The sequence below is a fragment of the Sceloporus undulatus genome, chromosome 2 (assembly GCF_019175285.1).
Source record: "Sceloporus undulatus isolate JIND9_A2432 ecotype Alabama chromosome 2, SceUnd_v1.1, whole genome shotgun sequence".
NCBI lineage: Eukaryota > Metazoa > Chordata > Lepidosauria > Squamata > Phrynosomatidae > Sceloporus > Sceloporus undulatus.
The window spans coordinates 114,674,097-114,701,173 of record NC_056523.1 but is presented as its reverse complement, the minus strand read 5'-3'; the positions used below and the strand labels follow the sequence as shown (position 1 = coordinate 114,701,173).

General features: G+C 38.3%; 2 protein-coding genes across 6 annotated transcripts in view; one reads left to right on the top strand and one right to left on the bottom strand.

The window, feature by feature from the left end:
- The first annotated feature begins 4,755 nt into the window (after positions 1-4,755).
- C2H5orf58 (chromosome 2 C5orf58 homolog) lies at positions 4,756-11,558 on the top strand. 4 transcript variants are annotated; one of them, XR_006102261.1, is made up of 3 exons: positions 4,756-4,859; positions 10,172-10,262; positions 11,326-11,558. XR_006102261.1 is itself a non-coding variant. In XM_042452886.1 (3 exons), the coding sequence occupies exons 1-3, from the start codon at positions 9,188-9,190 to the stop codon at positions 11,478-11,480; spliced, it is 261 nt and encodes an 86-aa protein (XP_042308820.1). In that variant the 5' UTR covers positions 9,101-9,187; the 3' UTR covers positions 11,481-11,558. The 4 variants fall into 4 exon arrangements, 1 of the variants encoding a protein (XP_042308820.1); XR_006102262.1 differs by lacking the exon at positions 4,756-4,859 and adding an exon at positions 5,198-5,308; XR_006102263.1 differs by lacking the exon at positions 4,756-4,859 and adding an exon at positions 5,561-5,896.
- Positions 11,559-15,264: 3,706 nt separating this feature from the next.
- LCP2 (lymphocyte cytosolic protein 2) overlaps positions 15,265-27,077 on the bottom strand; it is a 58,662-nt gene continuing 46,849 nt past the window's right edge. For both annotated transcript variants that reach the window (XM_042447306.1, XM_042447305.1), the window contains exons 15-21: positions 24,018-24,030; positions 21,449-21,575; positions 19,746-19,789; positions 18,039-18,160; positions 16,452-16,514; positions 16,133-16,288; positions 15,265-15,811 (exon numbers count right to left, since the gene is read on the bottom strand). In XM_042447306.1, the coding sequence (XP_042303240.1) occupies positions 15,689-15,811; positions 16,133-16,288; positions 16,452-16,514; positions 18,039-18,160; positions 19,746-19,789; positions 21,449-21,575; positions 24,018-24,030 (648 nt within the window). In that variant the 3' untranslated portion in view covers positions 15,265-15,688. The remainder of the gene's footprint in view (positions 15,812-16,132; positions 16,289-16,451; positions 16,515-18,038; positions 18,161-19,745; positions 19,790-21,448; positions 21,576-24,017; positions 24,031-27,077) is intronic.

Sequence of the window (27,077 nt, the reverse complement as noted above, 5' to 3'; positions counted from 1 at the left end):
CATTGGTTGGGGCCGCTTTGGAGGAGGAGCCTCGGCATGGGCCGATGGGCGGGGCATGGGCATATATTGGCCACGAGGCTGGGCCCCGCGGCCATTTGCCGCTCGGCTCTGCAAGGGACAGAGCCGAGCATTCAAGGGAGGCCGGCATAGGGAGTGCGTCTCCCCCTCCCTTTAGGGGTTTTTTGGCCCCCTGCAGCGGCGGAGCGCGGGTGGAGGACGTCTCCTCCTCCCTGTTTCCCCCCTCTTTTGCCCTCGTCAGGGTTTGGGGGTTGCGCCCGCCATTTTGGACAGGTTGGTGGGTGGGGCTCTACTTTTCTAGCCCCCAGTGAGCTCCTGCTGCTCTTTCTTCCCCTCTTTTTGAGGTCCTGGTGCCTGTCCCTGCTTTTTTGCTCAATCCACCTTTGGTTTTAATTGGGGCTATTGAACTTATATAGTGAGATATACTGCTCTGGGCTTTGGAGGCTCATAATCCATTACCAATTATAATAATTTTCTTTTTCCACTGACAATTTTGTTCAGTCATTGGTTGGGGCCGCTTTGGAGGAGGAGCCTCGGCATGGGCCGATGGGCGGGGCATGGGCATATATTGGCCACGAGGCTGGGCCCCGCAGCCATTTGCCGTTCGGCTCTCCCACCCACCCTCCGCTTGGGTTCTTGGGTTTATGTCACAACTTGGGGCGGCAGCATAGGACAGGATCTGGTTGGTTTGGTTACCAGGGCTATGGAGCACTGGTTTGGGAGTCAATTTAGACCTGGGGGCAAGCTGTGCAAGGGTTGTGGCCATTGCGGGGGCCATAACATGGATATGCCACCCGGTGACTAGGGGCTTTGTGATCTAGAGAACGCCTGGTGTGATGGCGGCCAGTTTGCGTTACTTAGCCCCTAGGTCATCCCAACGCCTGGCGGTCACCAGGCATGCTGCTTATCGATTAACCAAGGGGTTAGTCGATGCTTCAGATCCTGACCTCATGCTTTGTGCCAACCCTTCTGTTTTGGTTTGCTGTTGCTAATAAAGTTGTGGCCTTTCTTCCAATATGGTGTTATGTGGTTTTTAGCGCCGGCCTCCTAGGCAAACACCTTTATTTTGTCTATTCCACATCTTGTTTTGAAATATAGATCAAACCTGAAGTATCCTCACCACTTAGTCGCTCCTTGTGATACCTTCTCCTCCTAACTATTCAGACTTTTTAAAGGTGCACATTTTGTGTGGAAAATGTCCACAGTCATCCAACAATGTCCACCAACGTAAAAGACCTAAGATTAAAATTGTATCAACCCCTTGCAGGACTGAGGAAATCTGGACTATAGCCCAGGAAGTATAGACAGACAAGCCAAACTTCAGGCTGAAATTGGATTCCACATACAGTATATCCTTATTTGTGTTCCTTTTCATGTGGAAAAAAAAAGGTAAGTGTAATGTTTTGATCATGTTCTCTCTCTTTTTATTTCCATTAATATTTTATTTCCATTTTCTGCCCTTCAGGTGGATTACCATTTCTCAATAGCATTCCAGCACGTCTACATGTATAGCTTTTGAAATCTTGCCTTGCTATTTCCTATTCATCCTCACCAATTTGTTTGGCAAATCCTACGTCTCCCAACTCTGTATTTGACTGCTGCGCTTCATTATGGCTGCATCTACCTTGTACTTTGATACTGTGGCTCCTTGCTATGGAATTCTGGGATTGGTAGCTCTGTGAGTTATTTAGCCTTCTCTGTCAGATAAAGCCCTACATGGCCTGGGTCCAGTCTACTTGAAGGAATGCCTCCTCCCATATAGTCCTCCCCGTTCACTCCGGTCCTCCAGGAAAAACCTCCTACAAATAAGAAAGACCAGATTGGCGGTGACCTCCCAGAGATCTTTCTCAGCTGCCGCCCCAAATATTTGGAATGACCTGCCAGAAAAAATTCACCAACTATCCTCGCTGGAGGCTTTTAAAAAGGCGACTAAAACCTTCTCTTCCGGCAGGCCTACCCAGACTGAAAATTTCCCAGAACCAATTGAACCTTTTCCACACCTCTTTCATCACGGATTGTGTAATAATTGTGATGTGCTGTTATATATTTTAACTATGTCCTACTATGTAATTTTAAATTTGGGTGGGAGGGTTAGGCAGGGTTTTGTGGGTTTTAATGTTTGATTTTTATATACGATATAATGTTGTTACCCGCCTCGATCCCCAAAACAGTAGAGGCAGGATATAAATAAATATTTCATTCATTCATTCAGATAGCTTTGGTGCCACAAGAAACTACAAATCCCAGGATTTCATAGGATGGAGCCATGGCAGTTAAAGTGGTGTCAAACTGTATTTATTCTGCAGTGTAGCTGCAGTCTAGGATTAACAAAAGTCCATCTGCTAAGGCAATGGTGTGCTTCCAAACATTTTCTTCTAAACTCCAGCTTGCCAATAAACCTGACAAATTACAGTCGGCCCTTCTTATACATGGATTTTTTATACACGGATTCAAGCATACACGGTTTGAAAATGTTCAAAAAAAGTATAGATCTCAAATCTCAAACCTTGATTTTCCATTTTTATAAGGGACACCATTCTGTTATGTCATTATATTTAATGGGACTTGAGCATACACAGATTTTGTTATACACGGGGGATCTTGGAACCAAACCCCAGCGTATAACAAGGGTCCACTGTATAGTGAGCTAAAGATGAAATTAAAGAATAGGAAACAAAAGTTCAACAAGGAGAGAGGGATTGTGAACAAATCTCCAAAACAATACACAAAGAAGTAAGATGTGAATAAGAATGTGTGAGAGACTTCAGAATTGTTATAATCAAATATTTGGAATCATTAGTGCAAACACATTTGTAGTAAAATAAAGATTGTAATGTTTATTCAAAGCAGTTCTAAACATAGAACTTCAAGTAGCTATTTCTGTTTGTATATGTGTGTGTTTCTATGTGTGCCATATTTTTGGTATGGCATACATCCATTCCTGCATTTGAGGAGAGATGGGTATACAAGCAGGTTTGTATATATATAGGAACAAAGATATGCATTAACATGAGATCTCCCATGCTGAGTGCATTTGTAAGAGTTTACAAGTCATAATATTTATTTGTACAGCACAGCAGTGAATAATCACATACATTTTAAAAATTATGCTCATGCCTCATTTAATACTTCAAGCATATGAAAGATCTGATTCTAAAACATAATTACAGGGAAGTGCCATAAGGTAATTGCAAAGGTAAAATTTCTACAGAGTATCTCACTATGTCTCCTGCAAGATAATTCATCACTTGTAATAAGTGATGTGTTTTGCCATACTGTTGCAACAAACAAAATTAGTTTTAATTTTAAAATAGGGTTTGTGTATTTGAGCTTGAAATATTACCTAGATGAAGTTATTTCCTTGGTGGAGATATGTTGCTATGATCAATATTCTGGGATGTAGATCAGCAACTGAAAATGAGTTAACAGCTGGAAGTTTGAATGTGTTAAATTGGGCTGAGGAATCGCAAGTTGTTAAATTGATTCTATCCAGTGAACTACATGACATAAATTGGATTTAGGCAAAATAGCATTATTTATTATATACTAAAAGAACAAGCCGTTACTCAACAGATTACGGTTGGAGTTTATTTATTGTGTTCAATGAAATATCACATGATTTAAGTATTGGCATTGTGACAGGTGCATAATGCAGGTGCAAACATTTAGTGAAAAGCGTTTTTTAGAAAAATATATGTACATCATTATACAATTCAGACTGTCCTCAGTTCTCTTTAAACTAGCCAGGTACTTCTCAGCACGCTGAAGATGACAGAGACTAAATTCTTTTGATGGAGAAGTAAGGATCCAGATTTATAGTGGATGGAAATAGATAACCCATGGGACTGGAGCTGTGCCCTCAGTGACAATGTTTGAAGGCTGTTAAGTTTAGGTAAGGGAAGTATGTAGAGAGAGACATGGTTATGGTATATAAAATTATATATGATGTGCAGGAAATAACACACATACACACACACACTGAGATCATCCACTGAACCTAATAGGTAGAAGGCTTGGGACAGCTAGCAAGAAGCATTTCTTCATGCAGTTCACATCAAACTGTATGATTTACTGTGGTGATGGCTGAAAATAGGGATGGCTTTAAAAGAATAAATTCATGAAAGATGTGGCCTTCCATTAGCGAATATTGGTCAGGATGGTATCATCTCAATTGTCAAGGTACAGTAATATGCCTCAATTATCAAGGTAAGATGCCTTTTGCGCCTGCATTATGCTGCTGAACATGAGATGGAAAGTATATATTCTGCTTGTGAGCGTCTCATGGGCAAATGGCTGTCCAATGTATGAACAGTGAACACTCAGGTCTGTTTCACATTACACTGCTATAGCACTTCGATACTACTTTAACTGCCATAGCTACATCCTATAGAATCATGGGATCTGAAGCTTAGGGGAAAATATTAAGAATACATTGCCAGAGCCCTCTGGTGTCTCACCAAACTATAGATCCCACAATCCAGCAAGGCTGTAGCTATGGCAGCTAGAGTGCCATCAGATTGCTCTAACTGTGTAGTGTAAAAAGAGCAACAGTCACATTATTGAAGTGTGAAATGACAGGTGAATAATACAAGCAGGAAGTAGGCATAATTCTCATTTTTTGCCTTGATGGTGGATATTGAGGTCCTTAACCTAGAACCTTCTCTGTGAAAAAGATGGATGGAAAACTAATATTTGGAAGTGTGGGTTTGTCTGGCTGGAAGCAAAGTATACAACTATTCTTTGCTACATGTGGTAATGAACCTCCTTCCTCCTTTTCACACAGGCCCAGAGTCTCCAGAGTCAAGGTGGAGGCCTCAAGGTGCTCCATACTGTGCAGAACGGTGTGTAACCACAGATGAATGAGCAAAAACCATAGGTCACAATTTGATATCCTACAGGGTGCAGGTGGGCCTGCCAGCAGAGTGTCATGGTTTGTGTGTTGGACTATGACTCTGAAGATCAGGATTCAATTCCCTGCTTGAGTGTAAAAACTCACTGAATGACCTTGGGCAAGTCACATACTCTCAGCCTCAGGAAGACAATGGCAAACCCCCCTGTGAACAAATCCCTCCTCTGAACAAATCTTGCCAAGAAAACCCTATGATAGGTTTGCCTTAAGGTCACCATAAGTCAGAAATTACTTGGAAGCACACAACAGCAGCAGCAGCAGCAGCAACAACAACAGGCCCATACACAGTTAATAGTCACAGAAAAGCACTCTCCCCCAGTCTTCTAAGTCAGCACACACACATACACACAGAGGACTAGAAGAATTTGAAGCAGCTTCATGGTATGGTTTAATTGTATCCTATTATTTCCCCCTCAGAAACAGAAAAAGGGTGAGCTTTCTGAGGAGTCCATTGGAGAGATCCAGAGTTATCTTTCTGGGGAACGTATCAAATGCTTAGAAACTGATACTGGTGAACTGTGGGGTGATAAAACTAGAGAGTTGGAGAACTGCATTTCCTGAGAAGAAATAGCAGTGGGGAATCTTCCCGCCTTTTTTCTTCTGAGGCACTTGAAGAAGAGAAGTACACTCAGAGTGATTTTTCCTTCTGACATGCTCTGAGCAGCCAAGGAGAAATCCCCAAGGGCAAGAGGAAAAGAGCCCATAGGCGGCTGCAGCTGAAATGAATACCTCTTGAGTTCAAGGGAGCCCTAGCGAATGGCTCTATCATTGCACTACTTTTAGATGAATAATATGAGGGGGGCCTCAAATGCCCTCGTGAGGCCTTAGCTTCAGCTGGCGTGGGCTGCTTCTTTTTCTTTTTGTTAACAACAGTTTCCAGTCTTTGGTATAAGGAACTCCTGCAACACTCACCTCAAATAACGTGGCTATTTGTTCGAAGGTCCAAATAACCTGGTTGCTTTTTTTAAGGTGCATATATTATTTTGAAGGTTTTGAAAGGTGCATTTTTAAAGCTGCATATACTATAACTGGTCTCCAGAGTCATAGTCCCATGCTCAGACCATTACACCACACTGGCTCTTGTGTGTTTTGTGTGTGTGTGTGTGTGTGTGTGTGTGCATGCACACATGTAGATATAGCTATACACACACAAAGACATTTATAAATGTGTGTGTATGTGTGCAAGTGTGTATATAAACACACTCACACATGCACAAACATAAATCTCTCTCTCTCTCTCTCTCTATATATATATATATATATATATATACATACACACACACACATGAACACACACACACAGCATAGTGTAGTGATTTGAGAGTTGGACTATGACTCTGGAGACCGTGGTTCACATACACTGATCCCCAGAAAACCCCATGATAGGTTCTCATTAGGATTGCCATGTCAGAAACGACTTGAAAAATGACTTCTTTTTAAAAAATAAAGTAAAATCAAGTACCGTATACTCAACTAAAAGTCATCCTCATGTATCAGTCAAGGGCAGGATTTGGAGCCAAAATTGTGGATTTTATATGACCCGTGGCTAAGTCGAGGGTAAAACCTAGCAGAATGTAACAAAGGATGTAAAGGATGAAGCAAAGGAAACAATGCTAAAGATATTTTAAAATTTTTGGCAGGCACCTTAAAGGCTGGATGGATGAGATAGCAGAGTGGGTTGATGCTTCTTTTAGGTGCGTTGAGAAGAGATTAAGATCTCACCTTTCACCAGGGCATGGTTCCTTTTATGATAAGAGTTAAAGTACAGTACTTACATTGACCTGTGGATAAGTCGACCCAGGTTTTTGGGGTCATTTTTTTCGACTAAAATTTCTAGACTTATACACGACTATATACAGTACTCAATTTCTTACTAGTTTTCAGTCTGGATTGCTAAAAAAAACCCAGCCCAAAACAGCTTGTTTGATCATTAGATATTAAGTACAGTTTGTGCTGTTTTTTCATATTGCTTTGTTTGACGTGAAGGCACATAACGACAACAAATGAGATGCTAAATATTTCTATCCTTGGTAGAGGCTTAGGTGCTGCACTGCCTAAATTTTGGCAGCATTTTAAGTAAATATGTAAGAAAGAATTTACTTTTTATAGTCCAGTCACAAGAAGAAGTTTCTTCCCGTACTCCCTAAATAAGAGCAAAAACCTGTCAAATCATCGCTTGGTTCATAATATTCCTTTAAATAGCAGTTTAATATAGGGATTGTAGGAATTTACTTAAGTGTTGATTCAGTATGACTGCTCTAAACTGCACTAACAATTCGATTTAGGTCTTTGTCTTTCCCTAGATCTCACAGAAGTATTTTATAATGTTTCCCTTATCCAAGAGCCCCACAGTTATCTCTGGTATGCTGGTGTCTCTTGCATTTGCTTTGGATTCACACTGCAGTATTTTATTTTTTACTAACTATCCCATCTGGTTTTAAATTCAGCAGAGCCTGAGAGTACCTAGGTAACACTGCAATGCAGTGCTGCTCATGAATTATTTAGTAATCCAGTAACCATTGTGAAAAGAGGGGAATGCTACAACCCACAAAAGTGTGCTAGTTTTCACATTTTCTTTTTAAAATATAAATAAAAAGTATTATTAAATTTAATCTGTCCCTTTTGACTTTCTGATGGCCTGCTAAAACTGTGTTATTTCAATCGGATTTTCACTTCTTAAAACTAGGAGCGGCTGCTCTGGGTTTTTCTAAATGGTATTGCAGGAAGTCCTTGTGCCAACTATTTTTAAAGAGGGCTATTTGCTTTGTTTTTAAATGTGTTTTGGGCTGCATCTGCACTGCAGAAAAAACATAGTTTGACACCACTTTAAACTGCCATGGCTAAATGCTGTGGAATTCTGGGATTTGTAGTTCTGTGAGGTATTTAGTCTTTTCTGTCAGAAGGCTCTAGTGCCACAACAAACTACAAATCCCAGGACTCCATCACACTGAGCCATGGCAGTTAAAGCAGTATTAAACTGAATTATTTCTACAATACAGATGCAGCCTTGCAGCCTTACTCATATATTTAATGTTTTAAATGTTTCCCTCAATTTAACATCAGCTTGCGGGCAGAGAAGTAGTAAACAAATATCCTAAATAAAAGATTAAAGGAATAAAAATAATTAAAATTGTGTTACCTTTGATTAAGGAAAACACTCAATTATTTCTCAAGTGTGTAATGTGATATAACAGAAAATCTAAAACACCAGCACTGAACATATGATATTACGAACATCTTAGGGTTTGTTGTTGGTTATGTGCCTTAAATAATTGCCAACCCAAAAGCCAACCTATTAGGGTCTTCCTGGCATGATGTGTTCAGAGGGAGGGTTGCCTTTGCCTTCTTCTGAGGATACCAGTGTTATTATTATAATGTAATAGCACCCTCTTCTGGCTAAGGATTTTAAAAACAGTTATGACTGGTTTCAAGTTAAACACTGTAGAATTCTTTTCTCTTTATTTTGCTTTGGCTTAATTTCACAAAATATGCTAAGGCCTCATCTGCACTGCAGAAATAATCCAGTTTGACTCCACTTTAACTGTCTGACTCAATGATATGGAATTCAGGGAACTGTAGTTTTGTGAGACATTTAGCCTTCTCTGTCAGAGCCACAACAAACTACAATCCCCAGAATTACACACCATTGACCCATTTTAAAGTGGTGTCCAACTGAATTATTTTTGCAGTGAAGATGCACTCTTAGAGAACCACAAAACTTTATGCACCAATCCCTTATGTGTCTAGTCAGAAGTAAGGCCCGCTAAGCCGAATGACATTTACTCTTACGTAACTGTATGAGACTGGAACTTTTGATGCATGATTACAGAGAGTTTGGAAGTGCTGCATAAGATGTGAACCTATTTATCCCTGACCAACCAAGGTATCCTGCCCCTGGTTCTGACCTGGGTCAGTCCTCTGGCCAGTATCGCAACAGGTGGGTATTTACATGTCCACTCACTGCTATACTGTGGATCCACTGCTGCTATATCTTCTCAGAAGGTTCTCATTTTTACCTGCAGAGGCAGAAACAGGGTGCCTGGCTACACTCATGTGGCCAGGCAACCCATCAAGCAACACAGGTTGCAATGGGGGGTCTTATGAGAAGATACAGCACAACTGAGTAAAGGACTCACAGGGCCATGTGGTGTACCTGCTGTCACTGCAGAGTTTTCACAAAACTCTGCAGCAAACAGCACATCTCAGTTAGTGTCTACCATAGCTGTATTCTTTTATACACTATAAACTGAACTTGCAGCCATGTACTCATATGGGGTAAATATATCCTTCACTCTGGGAATAACTTGTCATTCATGGTAGAAATCGTGCATTGTTCAATGCAACTATAATGAGAAAGTTCAGTTGTAATAGTTACATCTGCCAAACCCACCCACTTTTCTGCCTGGCAGTGCCTCGGACAAAGAGTTTTTGAGACACTGCAGATGGGGGTGCTGGGAAAGGACAATCACAGGACACATCAAGTGCAAGCATCCAAAGGGAGAGTCCTACTCTGTGGGAATGCTGATGTTATTTTCCAGTACCCCAGTTTGCAATGCCTAGGAAACTCTTTGGTTGGGGTGCTGCCAGCCTGAAAAGATAGGTTTGAGGGGTCATGTTCACTTGTTAGCAATTGCAAATGTGAATCCCCAGCAGTTGTAACTAATGAACAGAATGTCTGTGAATATTTTTGGTGAGATAAAAGACTTCATCTCCTGCTTGGAGATCAGAAGTTTGAGCTGCTTGGAGTTCAGAAATTCAAATTGCTATGACTGTTATGATTCATTTCTTTTCAGCTATTTTTCTATTCAGACTATTTGTCAACAACTTTTCAAAAGCTTTGAATAAATGATTGTACTAACAGAGAATTTAAGCAACTTAACAAACACTGATGCAAAATGCACACGCACACATATCCCATATAATGATGACAAAGGGGCTCTACAGACCACCCCTAAGTGGCTCCTTTTTGCACCCTCCAAAGAGCACCATAGCCTCAGTAGGGCGGCTCTATGGTGCCCCTTTGGCACTGCATCATCTGGATGCAGTGCCAGAGGCGCGTCATGATGCCACGCACTGTCTGGAGCAGTGCACGGCATCATGGTGCCCCGGGGTGGAGTCAGGGCGTGCGTCGGCAGAACGCTGCACCCCGACTCTGCTCACTGGCTGGCCTTTCAGGCCAGTCTGTATAGGACCTAATTGGAACTTTCAGTGCCTCATTTTCATTTCATGTCTGTTTTTTTCCAGATGTCAAAGAACGATGATGATCATCAGCTTACTATTGACAGTGGAATTAAAAATATGAATAGGATGTCCTCTGAACTGAATAAACTTATTGGTAATCAGTAATGCCACTATTGCAATAGTCAAGATAAATTACTAGGCTGTGTGTGTGTGTGTGTGTGTCTATGTATATGTATTTGTATATGTATGAGTGAGAGAGAGAGAGAGAATAAGTATGTACATATTTACAATGTTTGAAAGTAAAAGATAATTCTGCCTTTGTGACACATGACAGTCAAAGTTTCCATTCATGGGAAATGACTGCTCCCCGAATGATTCAGGGACACTGGAGGTGATCAGATGATTCCCTGGCGTTTAGGAAGCGTGTCAGGCTTTCAGACACATGCACTTCCTAAATGTTTTAGTAGCTTTTTACCAGCGCTTACCCCACGGTAAGGCTGGTTTGAACATCTGTAATGCCGCTTTTGAATAATGAATCATTATTGCTTCCTGTGTGTGAAAGTAAATGTTTTGAAATCACTTTTATATCGTTCCTGCCAATTCCAATATACTAATGCTATAATAACATTTACAAACTCAGTGTGAAAATCTTCTTAGTGCCTAGTGGAGCCTTCTTTACATTGCTGTTTCTGGGTATGGAGATGGTTGGGTGGGGCTAGTGCACTTCCATCCTTGTGCTTTGATTTAACCCTTTACTTGGATGCCTGAGTAAAGTTAGTGTGGTTTGCCAAACACCACTAAATGACACTTATTGATGAGCAGGCACTTGAATATAGGCGGCTAATGTCATACTGGACCAAATTATTGTGAATGGTCTCAGAGATAAATAGGATGCAGGTTTCAGAGCTGAAATATCAGTGACCCCCCTTTTTTTCCCCCTCACACATATTTCACCAGCCTTTTTGCTGCATTGGTTTTTGATAAGTCTTTTATTGACATCTGCCATGGTTTCCCAATATAGTCTTAGGCAAGCCAACTGTAGTCTTTCTCAGCCCTCTTTTCAGACTGCATTAGAGGAGAATAGTCACCTTCCTTACAGATTAATAAATTAATGATGAAATAGACATTCAGAGTAATACAAACAGTAATGGTAGTTTGGCATTCTGTGTGAAAAAAACGGGATATACATTTAACAAAATAAATATTTTATTTTGCAGTAAAATCCCAAATGCTGCTTTGTGACCTTATACTGACATTCAGTCAACCAGTGCAAGATGTTTCAAGAGAAACTGAAGAAAAGAACCAAGAAGACTTGAAAATGAAAGATGCAACTTCCATTTATTGTCCTTCTTTGTCAGTTTCTCATTCATAGTACTGCAGTGCTTTGCACGAAATAGTTTAACAGTGAGAGGAAAGGAAATAAACTTTACCTGGCTAATTTTTTGACATACTCTGAGAGTAATGTTCATTGGGAGCACTTTTGAAAGATATAGCCAGAATCCTAGTTAGCCACAACTAGATTAATCCCATTGAACCAACTGAATTTATCTATCTGTTGCATTAAAAAGAGGTAACTGTATTCCCCTTTGATAAGGTTGTCAAGTTGTGTCTGACTTTAGAGGGCTGTGCTCATCTCTTTTACTAAGCCAAACAGCCAGCATTGTCAGAGACTACTCTGTGATTATGTGGCCAACTTGATTGCACAGAACCCCATAGTGGTACCTATTTATCTACTTGCGTGTACATGTTTTCGAACTCGACTGGCAAAAGCTGGGCCTAGTGACAGGAGCTCATCCCATCACACAGTGCTTAGGCCTCAAACTACCAGCCTGCTGATCTTGCAATCAACAAAGTCAGCATCTTAACTGCTTGAGCCATTGTGTCCCTTTGCCATTGAATGGGTCCAGTTTAGCTGGGACTAATGAACAGATTTCAGGCCTACATCCACAGCCAAGCTTTTTAATGAGACATTGTAAGTTTGATTAGTCATTATTACATTATCTTTATGTAGTTACCATTGTTTAAGTCAAGTAAATAGGTGTTGAATAGTACAGTGGACCCTTGTTATCCACTGGGGTTTGGTTCCAGGGCCCACTGTGAATAACAAAATGCATGGATGCTCAAATCCCATTAAATACAGTGGCATAGTAAAATGCCACTGTATTTATCAACATTTGCTATTGGAATTTATACTTTTTTGGGAATATTTTCAAGCTGTGAATGCTTGACTCTGTGGATAAGGATGGTTGACTATACATAGATGGTGAGCAATGATGAAACTGGAAGGAAAAAATTGTATCATCTAATTCCAAATTTCCTTTTTTAAAAAAAGAATACAGCAGCAGCTTTTGTTGTTGTTAACTGCCTTCAAGTCGATCTTGACCCATGGCGACCTGTGGATGAGGTATCTCCAAGACTCTGTCCTCAACTACTCTGCTTAATTCTTGTAACGTCATACCTGTGGCCTCCTTAATAGAGTTCATCCACTGAGCATGCAGTCTTCCTCTTTCTTCTTCCCTCCACCTTTCCTAGCATTATTGTCTTTTCCAATAAGTCATTCTCACAAAGTATGACAGTCTCAGTTTAATCATCTTGGCTTCACGAATGTTTAAGGCTTGATCTTTTCTGGGACCAATTTGTCCGTCTTTTTTGGCTGCCCATAGTATCCCCAGTACTCTTCTCCAGCACCACATCACAAATTGATTTTTTTTTAATCTGCTTTCTTAATTGTCCGGCTCTCGCATCCATACATGGTAATAGGGGATACAATGGCTTGTATGATTTTGTGCTTAGTTATATATATTTGCTCTTTAGGTTCTTTTTTAATTCTTTGGTAGCTGCCTTCCCCATTCTTAGTCTTCTTATGATTTCTTGACTATACTTCTCATTCTGATCAATATTAGATCCAAGGTATGGGAACTCTTTTACGATCTTTATTTCCTCGTTGTCTAGGCTGAGTTTATGTAGATCTTTCATGATCATTAGTTTTCTTTTCTTTTTGTTCAGCAATAAGCCTGCCTTTGCACTTTCTTTCTTGACCTTCCTTTGTAGGTCTGTGATGTTTTCTGCTAGCAATACAGTATTAATGTATATCAAAACTGGCAATTTTCATCCCTTTGTGTGAATGGACGACAACGCCAAGAATCACTAGCCAACATGGCCAGTGCCCAAAGTACTTGAGGTGTTCTGCAAGTGATGGACTCCAAAGTAATGTTGCTCAGACAAGAAATTCTTTTTTCTGGGTTATGTTTATGCTGTATTATAGAGAGAATATCAGATATCAAAAGGTCCATCACTATCTACACTTAAGAGATGATAAAACAATATGATTTCAAACCTACCTAGTGTACCACCATTTTCTTGTAAATAATTTTTATTAGTTTCATTATTTAAAAATATACAATTCTACTTTTTGAATTACAAATACATGGTTATACATGAATTACTTCCTTCTTTCAGAGATCTGATGTTAATTAAATCAAAAAGGCTTTCATTTCTTTGTATTAGAACTTCTACTTATTTACAAATTCTTCTTGTCAAATTATTCTATTTGAACATTTTGCTCCTATTTGAGCATTTATTATATAACTAAACATCCAGTACTGGCTTATCATATTTGATAACTGTATTTCATTACTTCCTGCTTTCCCCCTCTTTTTTTAAACTTTCTTTCTTCTTTTTTTTTTAACCTAGTGTACCACATTTTCTTAAACAATTTCTTCCCTTTGAGAACAATTTATACAACTGGAGTCTCCTTTATCCCCAATTCTGAAATCCAAAATGTTCCAAAATCACAAATTGTCCACATGGGTGGCTGAGACAGTGACACCTTTGCTGATTTCAGATGGTTCAGTGTACACAAACTTTGTTTCATGAACAAAATTATTAAAAATATTATGTATAACATTACCTTCAGGCTATGTGTATAAGGTATAAATGAAACATAAAGGAATTTCATGTTTAGAAGTGTCCCATCTCCAAGATAAGTCATTATGTATATATACAAATATACCAAACACATCTGGTTCCAAGCATTTAAGATAAGGGAGACTCAACTTGTAGTTCATTGGCGTAATGTGAATGTAATCCTAACCTGTGTTTCATTGTTATGGTTTCTCCTTCCACTCTTCCTCCCATGTGACTGAAAGGAAGAGTTTGGCAGTTTTCACTTCACTTAACCACTTCAGCTTGCCACATCATATAGTTGACAACTGCTTGAGGTTGGTTTGTTTTAAACTGACCACAATTAATGTTAACTATACTCTAGATGATATGGTATTCCATCTCTGACCTCAGAACAGCAGTCCTTGAAGAAAAGCACTAGAAAGGAAGACTGGAATGAAACAGGTGAATTACAATATATCCACAAACTACAATCCATCAATAGTGCTAACTGTGGCTCATTCACTGTACAATACATTATTGTCTCTGAATGGCACAAGGATGTATAACCTTTATAAAATATAACAACATGCTTTGTTTCTTCAAATGCAAGACCTGCAACTCATAGAATCAAACATGAAATATAACAAACAGATGTTCCCACAAAGAAATTGACATGGATATTTTGTTTGACAGCATCAATATACTGATAGATTATGTTATTCTGAGCTGAATTTTTTACTATAAGCTTACTATGGAAAATGTATATAGGTCTACTCTCTTGGAAGCAACCTTTGCTCTAGAACAGTGGTTTCCAGCCTTTTCTATGCCCCACACACCACTAGGAAATGTTTGATTCATGTCCATACCACAAAAGTAATAATCACATTTGAAGATGATAATTTTTGAACCACAAACTGAACCACACACAATACTGCAAGTAAACAAACTGAACTTTTTTAAAAAAAACATAAGCTTTTAACTCAATGCATAAAATGCAAATCTAAGTTGAGTACAGTGGTACCCCGGGTTACGAAATTAATTCGTTCCGCGGTTAATTTCGTAACCCGAAATACCTTCGTAAGCCGAATTCCCATAGGCGCTAATGGAAAAATAGCTCTCTGCTGCCCTCCGGTGGCGGAAAATAGCGCCACGGTTTTTTCGTAACCCGAAGAAACCTTCGTAAGCCGAAGCAATAAATCCCTATGGGATTTTTTCGTATCCCGAAAAATTCGTAACCCGGCGCATTCGTATCCCGGGGTACCACTGTAATTATATTCTAATTTATTCTGAAAACATTGAGTGATGGCTTGTGACTCATCCCTCAAGGACACAGCCCACTCTGTCACACTCCCTGAAATGCCATGTCACGCCCCAAGACTGGGAAGCCCTGCTCTACAAGAAAAAATATAAAATAATAATAAAAACTCAGTTCTGAAGTTCTTTTCAGTTCATCCAATGTGTATTTCAGACAATGGGTTCCATGCACACAAAACTATTCCATTAATCGGTGAGAAATAATGAAATGAGGGGAAAGCTGGAGCAACATTTGAAAACCTAAGACAAAGAATGGACTTTGCATTCTGACATGTCAATAAGAGATTATGTTATCTCAGTTATGAATTATTTATTCTTCCTTCTGGGTCTTTTAAAGAAACATAAAGTGGAACTTGAATTGGTTCTGTATGAAATTTTCTTCTAAAGACATCCAGCAGCATATTTTAACACACATTGCTTCCTTGAACACCGATCTTTTCCATCTATCAGTAGCAAGGGCATTCTTGTGAAGTTATCAATAATGTCAGCCACTGAAGTAAATTCCTGCGAGATTTAAAAAAAAAAAGTCAATAATTTACTTATTTAAATCCCACTTTTATTACCACTATGAAGTAAGCTTATGCCTCTTCTGTAATTATTTAGTTTTCTAAAAACTACTCTTTTGGGCACAGCTTAGTGAATAACTCTATCTGTTCTTGTTCTTACTATTATTCTTGATTTGATTGTGCTCAGTTATTGCACTTGAATCTGGAGGAAGTTGAAGAATGAACAGTTTAAGTCACATAGAGTCTTTTATTTAATAACCTGTCTGCTTACTGGACATAAAACAATAGTAAATAATAATAGAATGATAACACATCATACCTCATTTGCTTTCATTCCAGTTCCCAGGAAGTAGAGCTTATACTCCTGCTGGTAACGTATCTGAATATTGTACACTTTGTTATTGTAAAGCACCATCAGAACATAGGGTTGCTCAGGAGTTTTTCTTGAGCTGTCTCTTACTAAGTAAGTGCCATCCTAGAAAAGCAACATATATATAATATATTTTTTTAAAAAGAATCAAAACTGAACATTTAAAGCTAAATGTGTTAAGGATTAATCTCAGAGTATCTAATATTAAAAAGTATGTGTGTATGTGTGTGTATATAAAAATCATATTAACAGATATTTAAGTTTTCACCTGGTTAATAGTTCTAAGGGCAATTTCTGCTTCTGGCCGGGTGATATCAGCTGCATACCATTTCTGATTTTGGCATTCCCAATTGTAATTGAGCCATGTAGGGGAAAAAAGAGAGAAAAGAGCTATTATTGATTAATCTTACATTGTGTTACAAACACAGATCAAAAGAGTACAGATAGCTGAAAATAAGCAACATCGTTCATTATCTGAATGCTTTGTTGATGAGGTCCGTAATAATTCTTCCTCACTTTCTGTTGATAATGTAAGGCCATTGCATTTTGTCTGTGTGACTATCTCTTGAGATCTTCTTTATACTCCAAGAGGCTCTAGCCTACTTAAACCGGCATAAAACGCCTTGTGCTCTTGTCTTGCATCAATTACAAATGGCAGAGGGCAGAATTTTTTCAGTTTTTGTTTGTTTAAAGATATATTGAAAGGTGAATTGAACATAAAACCTCCAACATCTCTAACAGGACTCAAAAATGATGTAACAGTTTGTGCAAGTAAACAGAGGGAAACAATTGTAGGAATAAGAGATTTGCTATCCAGAGTTGAACTCAGTCTGGTCCGCTTGTACATCTCTATTTTTTTTCTTTTACATTTTTCTTTTATTTGTATTATATTACATTTATTTGTGAGTATTTTGGTTCTTGTGTTTGTTTTTTTAACTGCCCTGGCATCTTAGGATAATGGCCAAAGGATCTGTGTGCACACATGGCCACAAACTACGCAGTTCTCCACTTTGGAAAGAGCTCCATCTTGCTTCTAGCCTATAACATTTATTTCATTATATAGTCACTATACAGTCAAATAACTCTAGCCTAGAAATTGGCCAGAATGGGCTCAGGTTTAGGACATGAGCCTGCAGTGACACTAGAAACATGCCAGGTGTTGATTCAACCTCAGTATCAACATGGAGCAGCATCCAAAGACCCAACTTCAGCTTTATATAGACTCTTATTCTGCTTCCTTTGTGGGACTGATTAAAGTTCTCAGATTTCTACCTATAGCTTTTGTTTTCCTCTAACTTGTTTCATACAATGTTTTTTTTTTAAAATTGAGATTTCTATAATACTTCTCATTCTAAACCCCCCCCCCCCAAGAGGATTACAATATTTCATATCAAAACTTGGTAAATTCAAGAAAATAAAGTATAAAACTTGTGCTGGCCAAATGGCCGTAATAAAGTTATTATTATTATTATAAAACTGTAAAATGGTGGCAAAACATACAACATTTCATTAAAATTACCAGGGATAACTGGCTAGGCTATGGGAAAGGAAAATGGCTGAACAGTTAATAATAATAATAATAATAATAATAATAATAATAATAATAATGCAGTTTTAACTCCAAGATAAACCAGATGGATTAGACCCATGCCCCTTCTGCTAGATGAAATGTAGAGCTGGTCTGCCTGAGCTTGTCTCTCTGGAAAAGGGCATTCTCTAAAATAGTCTGTTCTTAATCTGTGTTTTTGTGTTTCGACTCTTGATCTCACATACAGGCACTAGTTTTGAGATATATAGGATAAATGATCTTCTGAAAATTCAGAATATTAAATATTCCTTGATGGCATTCTTGTACCTTATTGAATCGTTCCACCTCTTCATTCTCAGCTTTAGAAAACTGTGTGGTTGGTCTGTTAGGAACTGGTAATGGAGGTCTTCCATCATCTGGACCTTTGGAATAAGTTGCAGGAATGCTGCCTTCAGAAATGTTAACATATTTAAAAGTCAGTTTCTTGAATGGATACTGGGACATAGTTAAGGACACTGATTTTAAGATGCCATATGTTCTTGATAAAGATTTAGCAGAGATAAACATTTAGTTGAGTCTGTGCGCATATATATATATATATATATATATATATATATATATGCCTACAAGCCACCTGTCAACTTATGGTGACCTCATGAATTTCATAGGGTTTACTTAAGCAGGGAATTCTCAGAGGTGTTTTTTGCCAATTCCTTCCTCTGAAATGTAGCCTACAGCGCTTGGCATTCATTGGCAGTCTCCCATCTACATACTAATCAGGGCTGACCCTGATTAGCATCCAGGATCATATAGGCTGACTAGGACCATTAGTTGAGCTTAGTGTATTATACAAATTTGATGGAAAATATGTATATTACATATACACTAGGCAAACTGATACTTGCAAAGAGTCAACATGCTGGAAGAAATACTTATTATGGTCTTAACATTAATAAGATATTTGTTAGTGGAAACAGATTACCAAAGAAATGTAGCCGGGTGAAATGAAAAGTGAGCTGGGTAAGACCAGTTTGAGGGTCTATGGAAGAAGGAAAGACTGGAAAGGGAAGGAGAGAAGAATGGTGACTAACAGATGCAATGGATGGGAGAAAGCAGAACTGTGGGACAGATAAACTGTGGAAAACCTTTCTAGCAACAGAAGAAGAATTTTAAAGCAGACCTTCATTTAGGGCTACTAGGTCAAAATAATACCAGTCCCTGGTGATGGCATTAAACATGAATAATTGAACATCCATCATTGTAGCAGAGAGTATGTCATTCACATAAAAAACCCCACAATCCACCTGGTTTAACAAATGACGAAAATATATGTATGCACATTTTTAAAGACAACGTTCTCAACTCAGAGATTCTTTCTCTTCAACCTGAGGACCCCAAAAAAGATGCCAGAGGCTGAGATATGGCAACCCTATTCACCATGGAATGCCATGTATGCATACATATTCCAACCATTTTGTAATCTTTAACAATTTTTGTTATATGAGTTTGAACTCTATCTAATGTGTTACGGTGGTTATCCAAATCCTTCTATTTTAAAAATAGAAATACAGTTGTTTTGACAGGCCAGATTTGGTCCTACAGTTCTAGAGTATATACTGCAAGTATTTGATTTAATGTAGTTACTACGTTGCTTTTAAGCCCTACAACTAAATATGTGTTTAAACCACGTATGTCTTATAAATGTAAGACAGAGCAAGATTTGTATATAGTTTTTAATACATTTTAATATTTTAATTGTAATTGCTTTAACTTTTTAAATAGTTGGTCTTTTAAAGTTTGTATTTATACTTTTTAATGCTTTTGTACTGTTGGTAAATCGTTAAGTTTTAAATTTGCTGCTAATCGCCTTGAGTCCCTGTATTGGGAGAAAAGCGGAATATAAGTAAATAATAATAATAATAATAATAATAATAATAATAATAATAATAAATGTGTATTGTCACAAAACAGAATTTGCATTCAATGGATTCACAATGTAAGCTAAACTTTCATGGCATGTCTCATAATACATACTTGACTGAAGTCGTGGTGGTAGTGAGACAGTTGTTGAAGCAGTGCTGTAAAATAAGAAAGCTGTTAATATTATTTTATATCCTACCTTTTTCACAGAATAGGTACTCAAAGCAGGTTACAGAAATTAAAACAGACATAGATTTTTTTAAAAACAATATAAAATAATTTTAGAAAGTAATTTAACAATTGCTGTAATAAAAACCAATTTAAACATATCCATTAAAAGGGGAAGCCCTCCTCCCCAATTACCCATTACACCACAAAACCCCTTTCCTTATAAAACATCAGTTCCCCAAAGCCTGTGGTAATACATTTTCACTTGCCCACAGGAGGGTCAACAAGACAGACCTGCTAGGAAAGGGAATTCTAGCTCCTGGGAGATGCAACTGAGAAAGTCGCCTCCTGCATTTCCACCAGGTGTGTCTATAAGAGTGGTCAGACTGGGAGTATGGTCTCCCTCAAAGTCTTGGCAGGCTTATATGGGAGAATATGTTCCTTCCAATAGACTGGACCTAAGCTATCAGATGAGATCAGAATAGTTATATAGTATAGTACAGTTATCAAGCCATTCAGTCATGGTGCACTTTTAAAGAATTTCTCTAGTACCTTGACTCCCAGAGAATGTAATTTCATCTGGGAACACTTTTTAACAGAAATGTAAGTGTCCAGGCAAAGTCACAGTGTACACCAAGGTTTCTCATCCTGGGTTCTCCTTGAGAGGTCACTAGAGATTCTGTGAGAATGTGATATCTTTTTTTAAAAAAAATATTGGCTGTAAATATAACCATTTTTATACAGGGGTTCCCTGAGACCTGAAAATTATTTCAAGGATTCCTCCAGGATAAAAAAGTTGAGAAAGGCTGGTGTTTACTGTCTACATGGTACATGGGGCTGTTTTCCATTTTCAGCCAAAGTGAAATGTACATACAGTTATTGGAAAAGCCTCATAATCTGCTTGAATAGAGCAAGAATGATTCTATCCATCCACATCATACATGAAACAACCTACAGAATCCCAGTGTTCAAGTCCCAAATCACATTTGACCCTGGAGAGGTATGGAATAGACAGTATCTGCAGTGTCCTCTTTCTGTTTTCAATCTTCCTTTCCTCTTCTGCTAAATGTCTTACAAAACTATAGTTCCCGGCATTGAGCCAGGGCTGTTAAAGTGGTCTCAAACTGGATTATTTCTGCAGTGTATTTTGGACTTAACATATCATGTGTTGATTAGGTATGCACATATGAGTTCATATACTGTATGTACAGCTAAGAAGGAGTGAAATGCAGATCTTGGAATTAAACTCAAACATATGAGGAGGTAGGAATCATGAATGATGATCTGTCCTTAAAAAACTGGATACTGGCTTCTTTTCACAGAATTAAATTAAGGAAGGCAATGAACATTCTGAAAGCCATTCTGGTGCAGTGGTTTGAGTGTTGAACTATGATTTTGAAGACCAAAGTTTGAATCTTTGCTTGGCCATAGAAACCTATGGGTTAGCTTAGCTAAATCACCCACTCTCAGCCTCAGAGGAAGGCTAGGGCAAACTTTTTCTAAGCAAATCTTGCCTACAAACTCTAGTGATAGGGGTGCCTTAGAGCTGCCTTAAATCAGAAATGACTTGAAGGCATACAGTCTGCAACAACAACAATCTGCAACATAAATAAGGGTAATAGTACACAACTAATACCAATTCAGCCAACCTTTCTGTATATGCATCTGGCATACCCCTGGGTGGCAAAGGACTGTGTTTAGATTGCGGCTTGGATCTGGAAGGGAATGTGTTAAAGGGCTGCAAAGATGGCTGTGGAACTGGCCTTTGGGGAACATCTGCAAAGAGAACAACAAAAAACATGGATAACATGTAACTTTTTCAATAGAAAGAGAGGCAGGTGGAACTATGTCATTATGCTCTGGAAAAAGACCAGGTAGCCCTAGATTCTAGTAGGATGTACTGAACAGCCACCCCCACCCCATTTTAGAACAAAACATTTGATGGGTTTAAAATGTAAAATTGTTAAGTCACCTTTGAAACCTTTCCAACACAGAAATATATTTTGTTAGTATTCTGTTGTGTGCTTTTAAATTGTTTCTGACTGATGGCAACCCTGGGGTGACCCTGTCATTGTAAGCATACATATAAATAAATCAAATCCAGACTTTAGAACATATCTGCTTCAAGCATTAAATTTAAAAATTCAACATAGTAAGCTTTGCCATGCATGCCCAAAGCAATCCACTGTGCAAATCATAGGCAGCTCATGGTCCAACCTGACTCACTCAACCCATGATGATCTCTCCCCCCCCCCGCCCCCCGCTTTGCCCCATGGATCACTCAGGCTAACATACTGCAATGAAACAATTGCACAAGGTTAGTATACTAAGACTGCTCATGTTTTCTGTGATGATACTGTACAATGCTCACACAGGAGGCATCTGTATCTGCAGCATTTGGGAGAAATTCCTAAATCCATGACATAATGTCATTTTGGGATTTCTGAAGTCCAGTCTGTTGCTTGGCCATCACTGAGAGAACTGTAAGTTTGGAATGAAATTTTGTATTAAGCAAAGTCTGGCTGCATTCTAAAGTATACTGTGGATTGGAATGATAATGACTGGCAGCCACCCAAAAGAAGATTGGCTCAAATTCCTCAGAGATGTCCTTGCTTGGTCCACAGTGTCTTTGTTGTTGGATCTGTACAGAGCTACAAAAAAAAGGCAGAAGTAGAAGGGAGGTTGTACTGACAATTTCAGAATGCTTGTTCGCATCTGCTTAAATGTTGAGGTTTAAAGCATATGAGCATAAGGGGCTATTTCACAGTACACAATTATGATTACAATTACACAATTACATATAGTGCTCTGATTTCATTGCAACACACTGTGGAATCCTTGGATTTGCAGTTTAGGGAAAGGTATTTAGAAGGCGCTCTGGTGCCTCTGATCAAACTACAAACCCTATGATTCTTGAGGCAGTTAAGGGGAAGGCATAAAGGTATAATTATGTAATGTGAAAGGACTCAAGAGCTTCCTTTTTTTTAACAGCAGTATTTTCCCAGTATTTTAACAGCACAGTGTAGTGGTTTGAGCAGTGGAATACAACTCTGGAGAACAGGGTTCGCATCTCTGCTTGGCCATGGAAACCCACTGAATGATATTAGGCAAGTCACACTCTCTTTGGTTTAACGGAAGGCAAAAGCAAACCCTTTCTGAACAAAACTTGCCAAGAAAACCCCATGATAGGTTTGCCTATAGGGCTGCCATAAGTAAGGAACAACTTGAAGGCACACAACAACTATTTTAATAGAACTGAGAACAGAACTTGTGCTCAATATTGGTAGGCATTCCTACATTCAAGGTACATTCAATCAAAATAAGTACATTAAACTATACTTAGACAAGTACAATGCAGGTTCTTGGGTGAAGTGTTCCTAACAAAGTATGTCATCACATACAGATTTTTAGCTGATATTGGATGCTATCACACGGAGAAGTCAAGCATCATTAAAACATGGTAATACCGCAATCAGGGGGATGATCATCACATCCCCGCACACTTCTCTCATTCATGTCCCATGCATAAGCAGCAATGGATGTGTCACTGAGAGTTTCTGTTGTTACCGAAAAACGTATCCATTACAGTTTACGCATGGGACATGAATGAGAGAAGCGTGTGGGGGTGTGATAATCTTCCCCCAGTCGCACTATTAACACGTTTTAATCATGTTTTCATGACACTTGCCTCCTGTGTGATAGAGTCCATTGTGTTGATGCAGCCCACCACAGGTTCTCAGGGTGAAAACCGAACCCCTCCCCATTGCAGTTGTCCACCCCTGTGATAAAAGACTATTATTGCTTTTTCATGGAACAGAGCTGCTAGAAAAAAATATTGGCTACCACCATGCCTTTAGGTTGTAGGTACCAGAAGCATTCTCACAATGCAATCCTTAATGCAGTTTAATAGAAAGAAAGCTAAGTCTAAGTGCATTTGATGATAATAATAATAATAATAATAATAATAATAATAATAATAAATATTTATTTATATCTCGCCTCTCTTTACAGATCGAGGCGGAAAACAATGAAAATTAAATACATAATAGAATAATCAAGAACATTACCCAGTTCCCCAACCCTTCAACTTCAACATAATAATCAAAACAAATTAAACAATAAAATAGTTTAAAAAATTAAAAATAGTGAATAGGAGCAATAAGGAGAATTGTAGTAGTGGCATTATCGATAATAATGATATGATAATATTTTACATACTGCCATCTTCAATCTGAAAGAAAGAAACATAAAATAAATTAACATTAGGGTAATGTTTACTTAAAGATCTGCAAGTTGATTAGTAATATCAGTTTTTAAATCAGTTAAAATCAGCATATATTCTGCCATTTAAATTTTATGTTTCAAAAGAAAACATATTTCTTTCATATAAATAATGTAGATAGGTAAAAGCAAGTCGCATGAAAAGATGTGAATGTCTTGGATTTTGCTCCAATAGTTAAATAGAAAAAAGTTATGCTTAAAAGGGGACAGTCTTCTGCATGTTGAGGAGAGACATCTTTTTAGCAAATCAGTAATTTGACTTATGAACCAAACTGATTAATCAATAGTTGCCATTCTAGCTAGATTTTTCAAGCTATCATCCTTGAAAACATTGTTATATTAAAAAAACCACAGAATTTAAAAAACAACTGGAGGACTATAACAAGACAGCAAAACATTAAAGGACCCTTGCATTCTTGAAAGCTTTCTCTGCAATCCTTTGAATTTTGGCTACTGAGCTTTCAGTCCATGGAAAGATTAGACTAGACATACATATATTTGATGCCAATCTCACTTAGCAATCATAGCCATGTGTATTAGACCTGCCAGTGGAAGTCAGTGGATCTAGAACAGGGGTGGACAAACTGCTGTCCTCCAGATATTGTTGGACTGCAATTTCCAGGAACCCTAGCCACACAGTCAGTGGTAAGGAATGCTGGGAATAATAGTCCAATAACATCATGAAGGCTGCAGTTTGCCAGTCCTAGTTACGTCTATTTAGAATTTTCAACAGAAAATCCAAGTGACATATGGACAATTTGACATGTGGTTAGTCACTTTAATGTTTTGATAAGAAACATAGGGGCTGCTCACTCTGGGAGGGAGAGAGTGGGAAGGAACTGAATTCTACAGACATTTACTGTAGCTTCTGTGCCTTAAGCATCCATACAGCAAAATTCCTTCTTTCTTTTCCTCTCCGAATCCCATCTGCATTCCCATCCCAGCCATGTTGTAAAACTTTGTTTTTGTTTCTGTTCTTGTATGAAATTTAGCATGCATTTTTCCAAACACGTTTTCTGTAACATAAGCATCCATTGATGTTTTTTTCCTAATGCAGACATGTTTTTTTCAGCTGTACTCATTTTTTTTATCTGTTTCCATTTTTAAACTATATATGTGTGTGTGTGTGTGTGTGTGTGTGTGTGTTATAATTTGTATGAAATGTACCACAAGCCTCACAGATTGCAGACCTCTAAGGCGAGGAGTGTCCTGCCAAAGGTCTTGAGTAGTGTGAAATGAGTCAATTTAGTAAGTATCTGGAAACGACTCAACTTTGATTTTCCAAGGTAACACTTTCTAAAGTGGCCAAATGAGTCTCACTAGTTCAGCCAAAATAATTTTATAAAACATTCTGAGTCCAAAGATAGCTCTTGTATTCTGCTCACTCTTTCCGGTGGCATGAGGAGTGGCCAGAAGTGCAATCTGTGGCCAAGGACCATCACTGACAATAAGAAGGTTTGAGCCTAAGTGTAATAAATTAAATAAGAATCACTTTATATGTATCCATGCTGTAAAATGTTATGAATTTGATATCACTTTAATTGTCATGATTTGTAGTTTGGTCAGGTATCTTTCTTTAAACTACAATACTAGAGCTTTTTGGCAGAGAATTCTGAGTACCCCTTGCCAATCTGGCTTGTTTCTGGACAACAACAAAACAACAACAACAGATGATGAAAAATGTTGGAACTAACTAAAGGTTTCTTTAGTCAAACTTTCTCTTTGCACTGTCTATGGAAACCCTACTAAAAGAACATGAATGTGACTATGTTCATTACACTTTCTGGATTACCAGAAGCAAAGACAAATGGTGTGATGCCTAAAGGCTGCCATCTCCAGTGAACAAAGACTCTGGTTTAATTTAATTTAGTTTATTTAATTCACAGACTCTATAATGGACATTTGCAGTTGTGCAAACCCATAATAGAGAGTCCTGTGCATCCTTGAAAATGAAATACAAGACACAACATTGGAAGGCAGCCGCTGAAGAAGGGGTTGCTCATTTGCAGATGGCTTAAGGAAGAACCTTTAAAGATAAGACACCTGCACAGTACAGTCTAACTCCCAATTAAAATTATAAGTGATACACAGCATAAACTTAAAAGCCTCCTAATGCTTTCAAAATGTTTTGTTGCTATTATTCTATAAGTTGGTTTTCTTTCATAACAGTAAAGTTGATACTCTGACTGTAGAAAAGAAATTATTAAGGAAATTGTATAGTTGGCTTTTTTATTCTTTAGGGCCTCATTTGCACTGCAGAAATAATGCAATTTGACCCTGCTTTAATTGTCATGACCCATCCTATGGAATTCTGGGATTTGTAGTCTGTTGTGGTATCAGAGTTCTCTGACAGAGAAGGCTAAATATCTCACAAAACTACAAATCCCAGGTTTCCATAGCATTGAGCAATGGCAGTTAAAGCGGTGTCAAACCATTATTTTTGCAATGCAGATGAGGGCTGGAAATATTTCTTTATTTACTCTTACATTGTTTATATGCTGGTACTTGAAACGAGGACAAGTTCCTCTTTTATGCTATCTTGGGAAAACTACAGAAATGTTATTCTTTCTTTACAAAATTTTGAGAAACTCAGCAGAACTGAAATAGTTGTTTTAAGCTTATTATTTGGTGTGATTGGTCAATATCAATCATTTTGACTGTACTAGGAGTTGGTACTGATAACGACTGTTCTCAAATCATTTTGATGACCAAATTCTTGAAATGACAACAAATTTAAGAGGTGTCATAAAGCCGTGCCGCCACGGCTATTGCGCCCCTTGGAGGGTGCAAAAAGGGGCTGCTTTTTGTGGCTCCTTTTCATGTGCTCCAGAGGCCAGATCGGAGCCATGGCGTGAGGATGCTGCAGCCTCGATCTGGTCAGGAAAGGGGTGGCTACATGCCGCCCCTTAAGGACAATCTGTACAGCCCCTCTATGACCTTTTGAACATCTTAAAGGAAGACTTAAAAGATGCATCTGGGGGAACAGAAAAATAATTA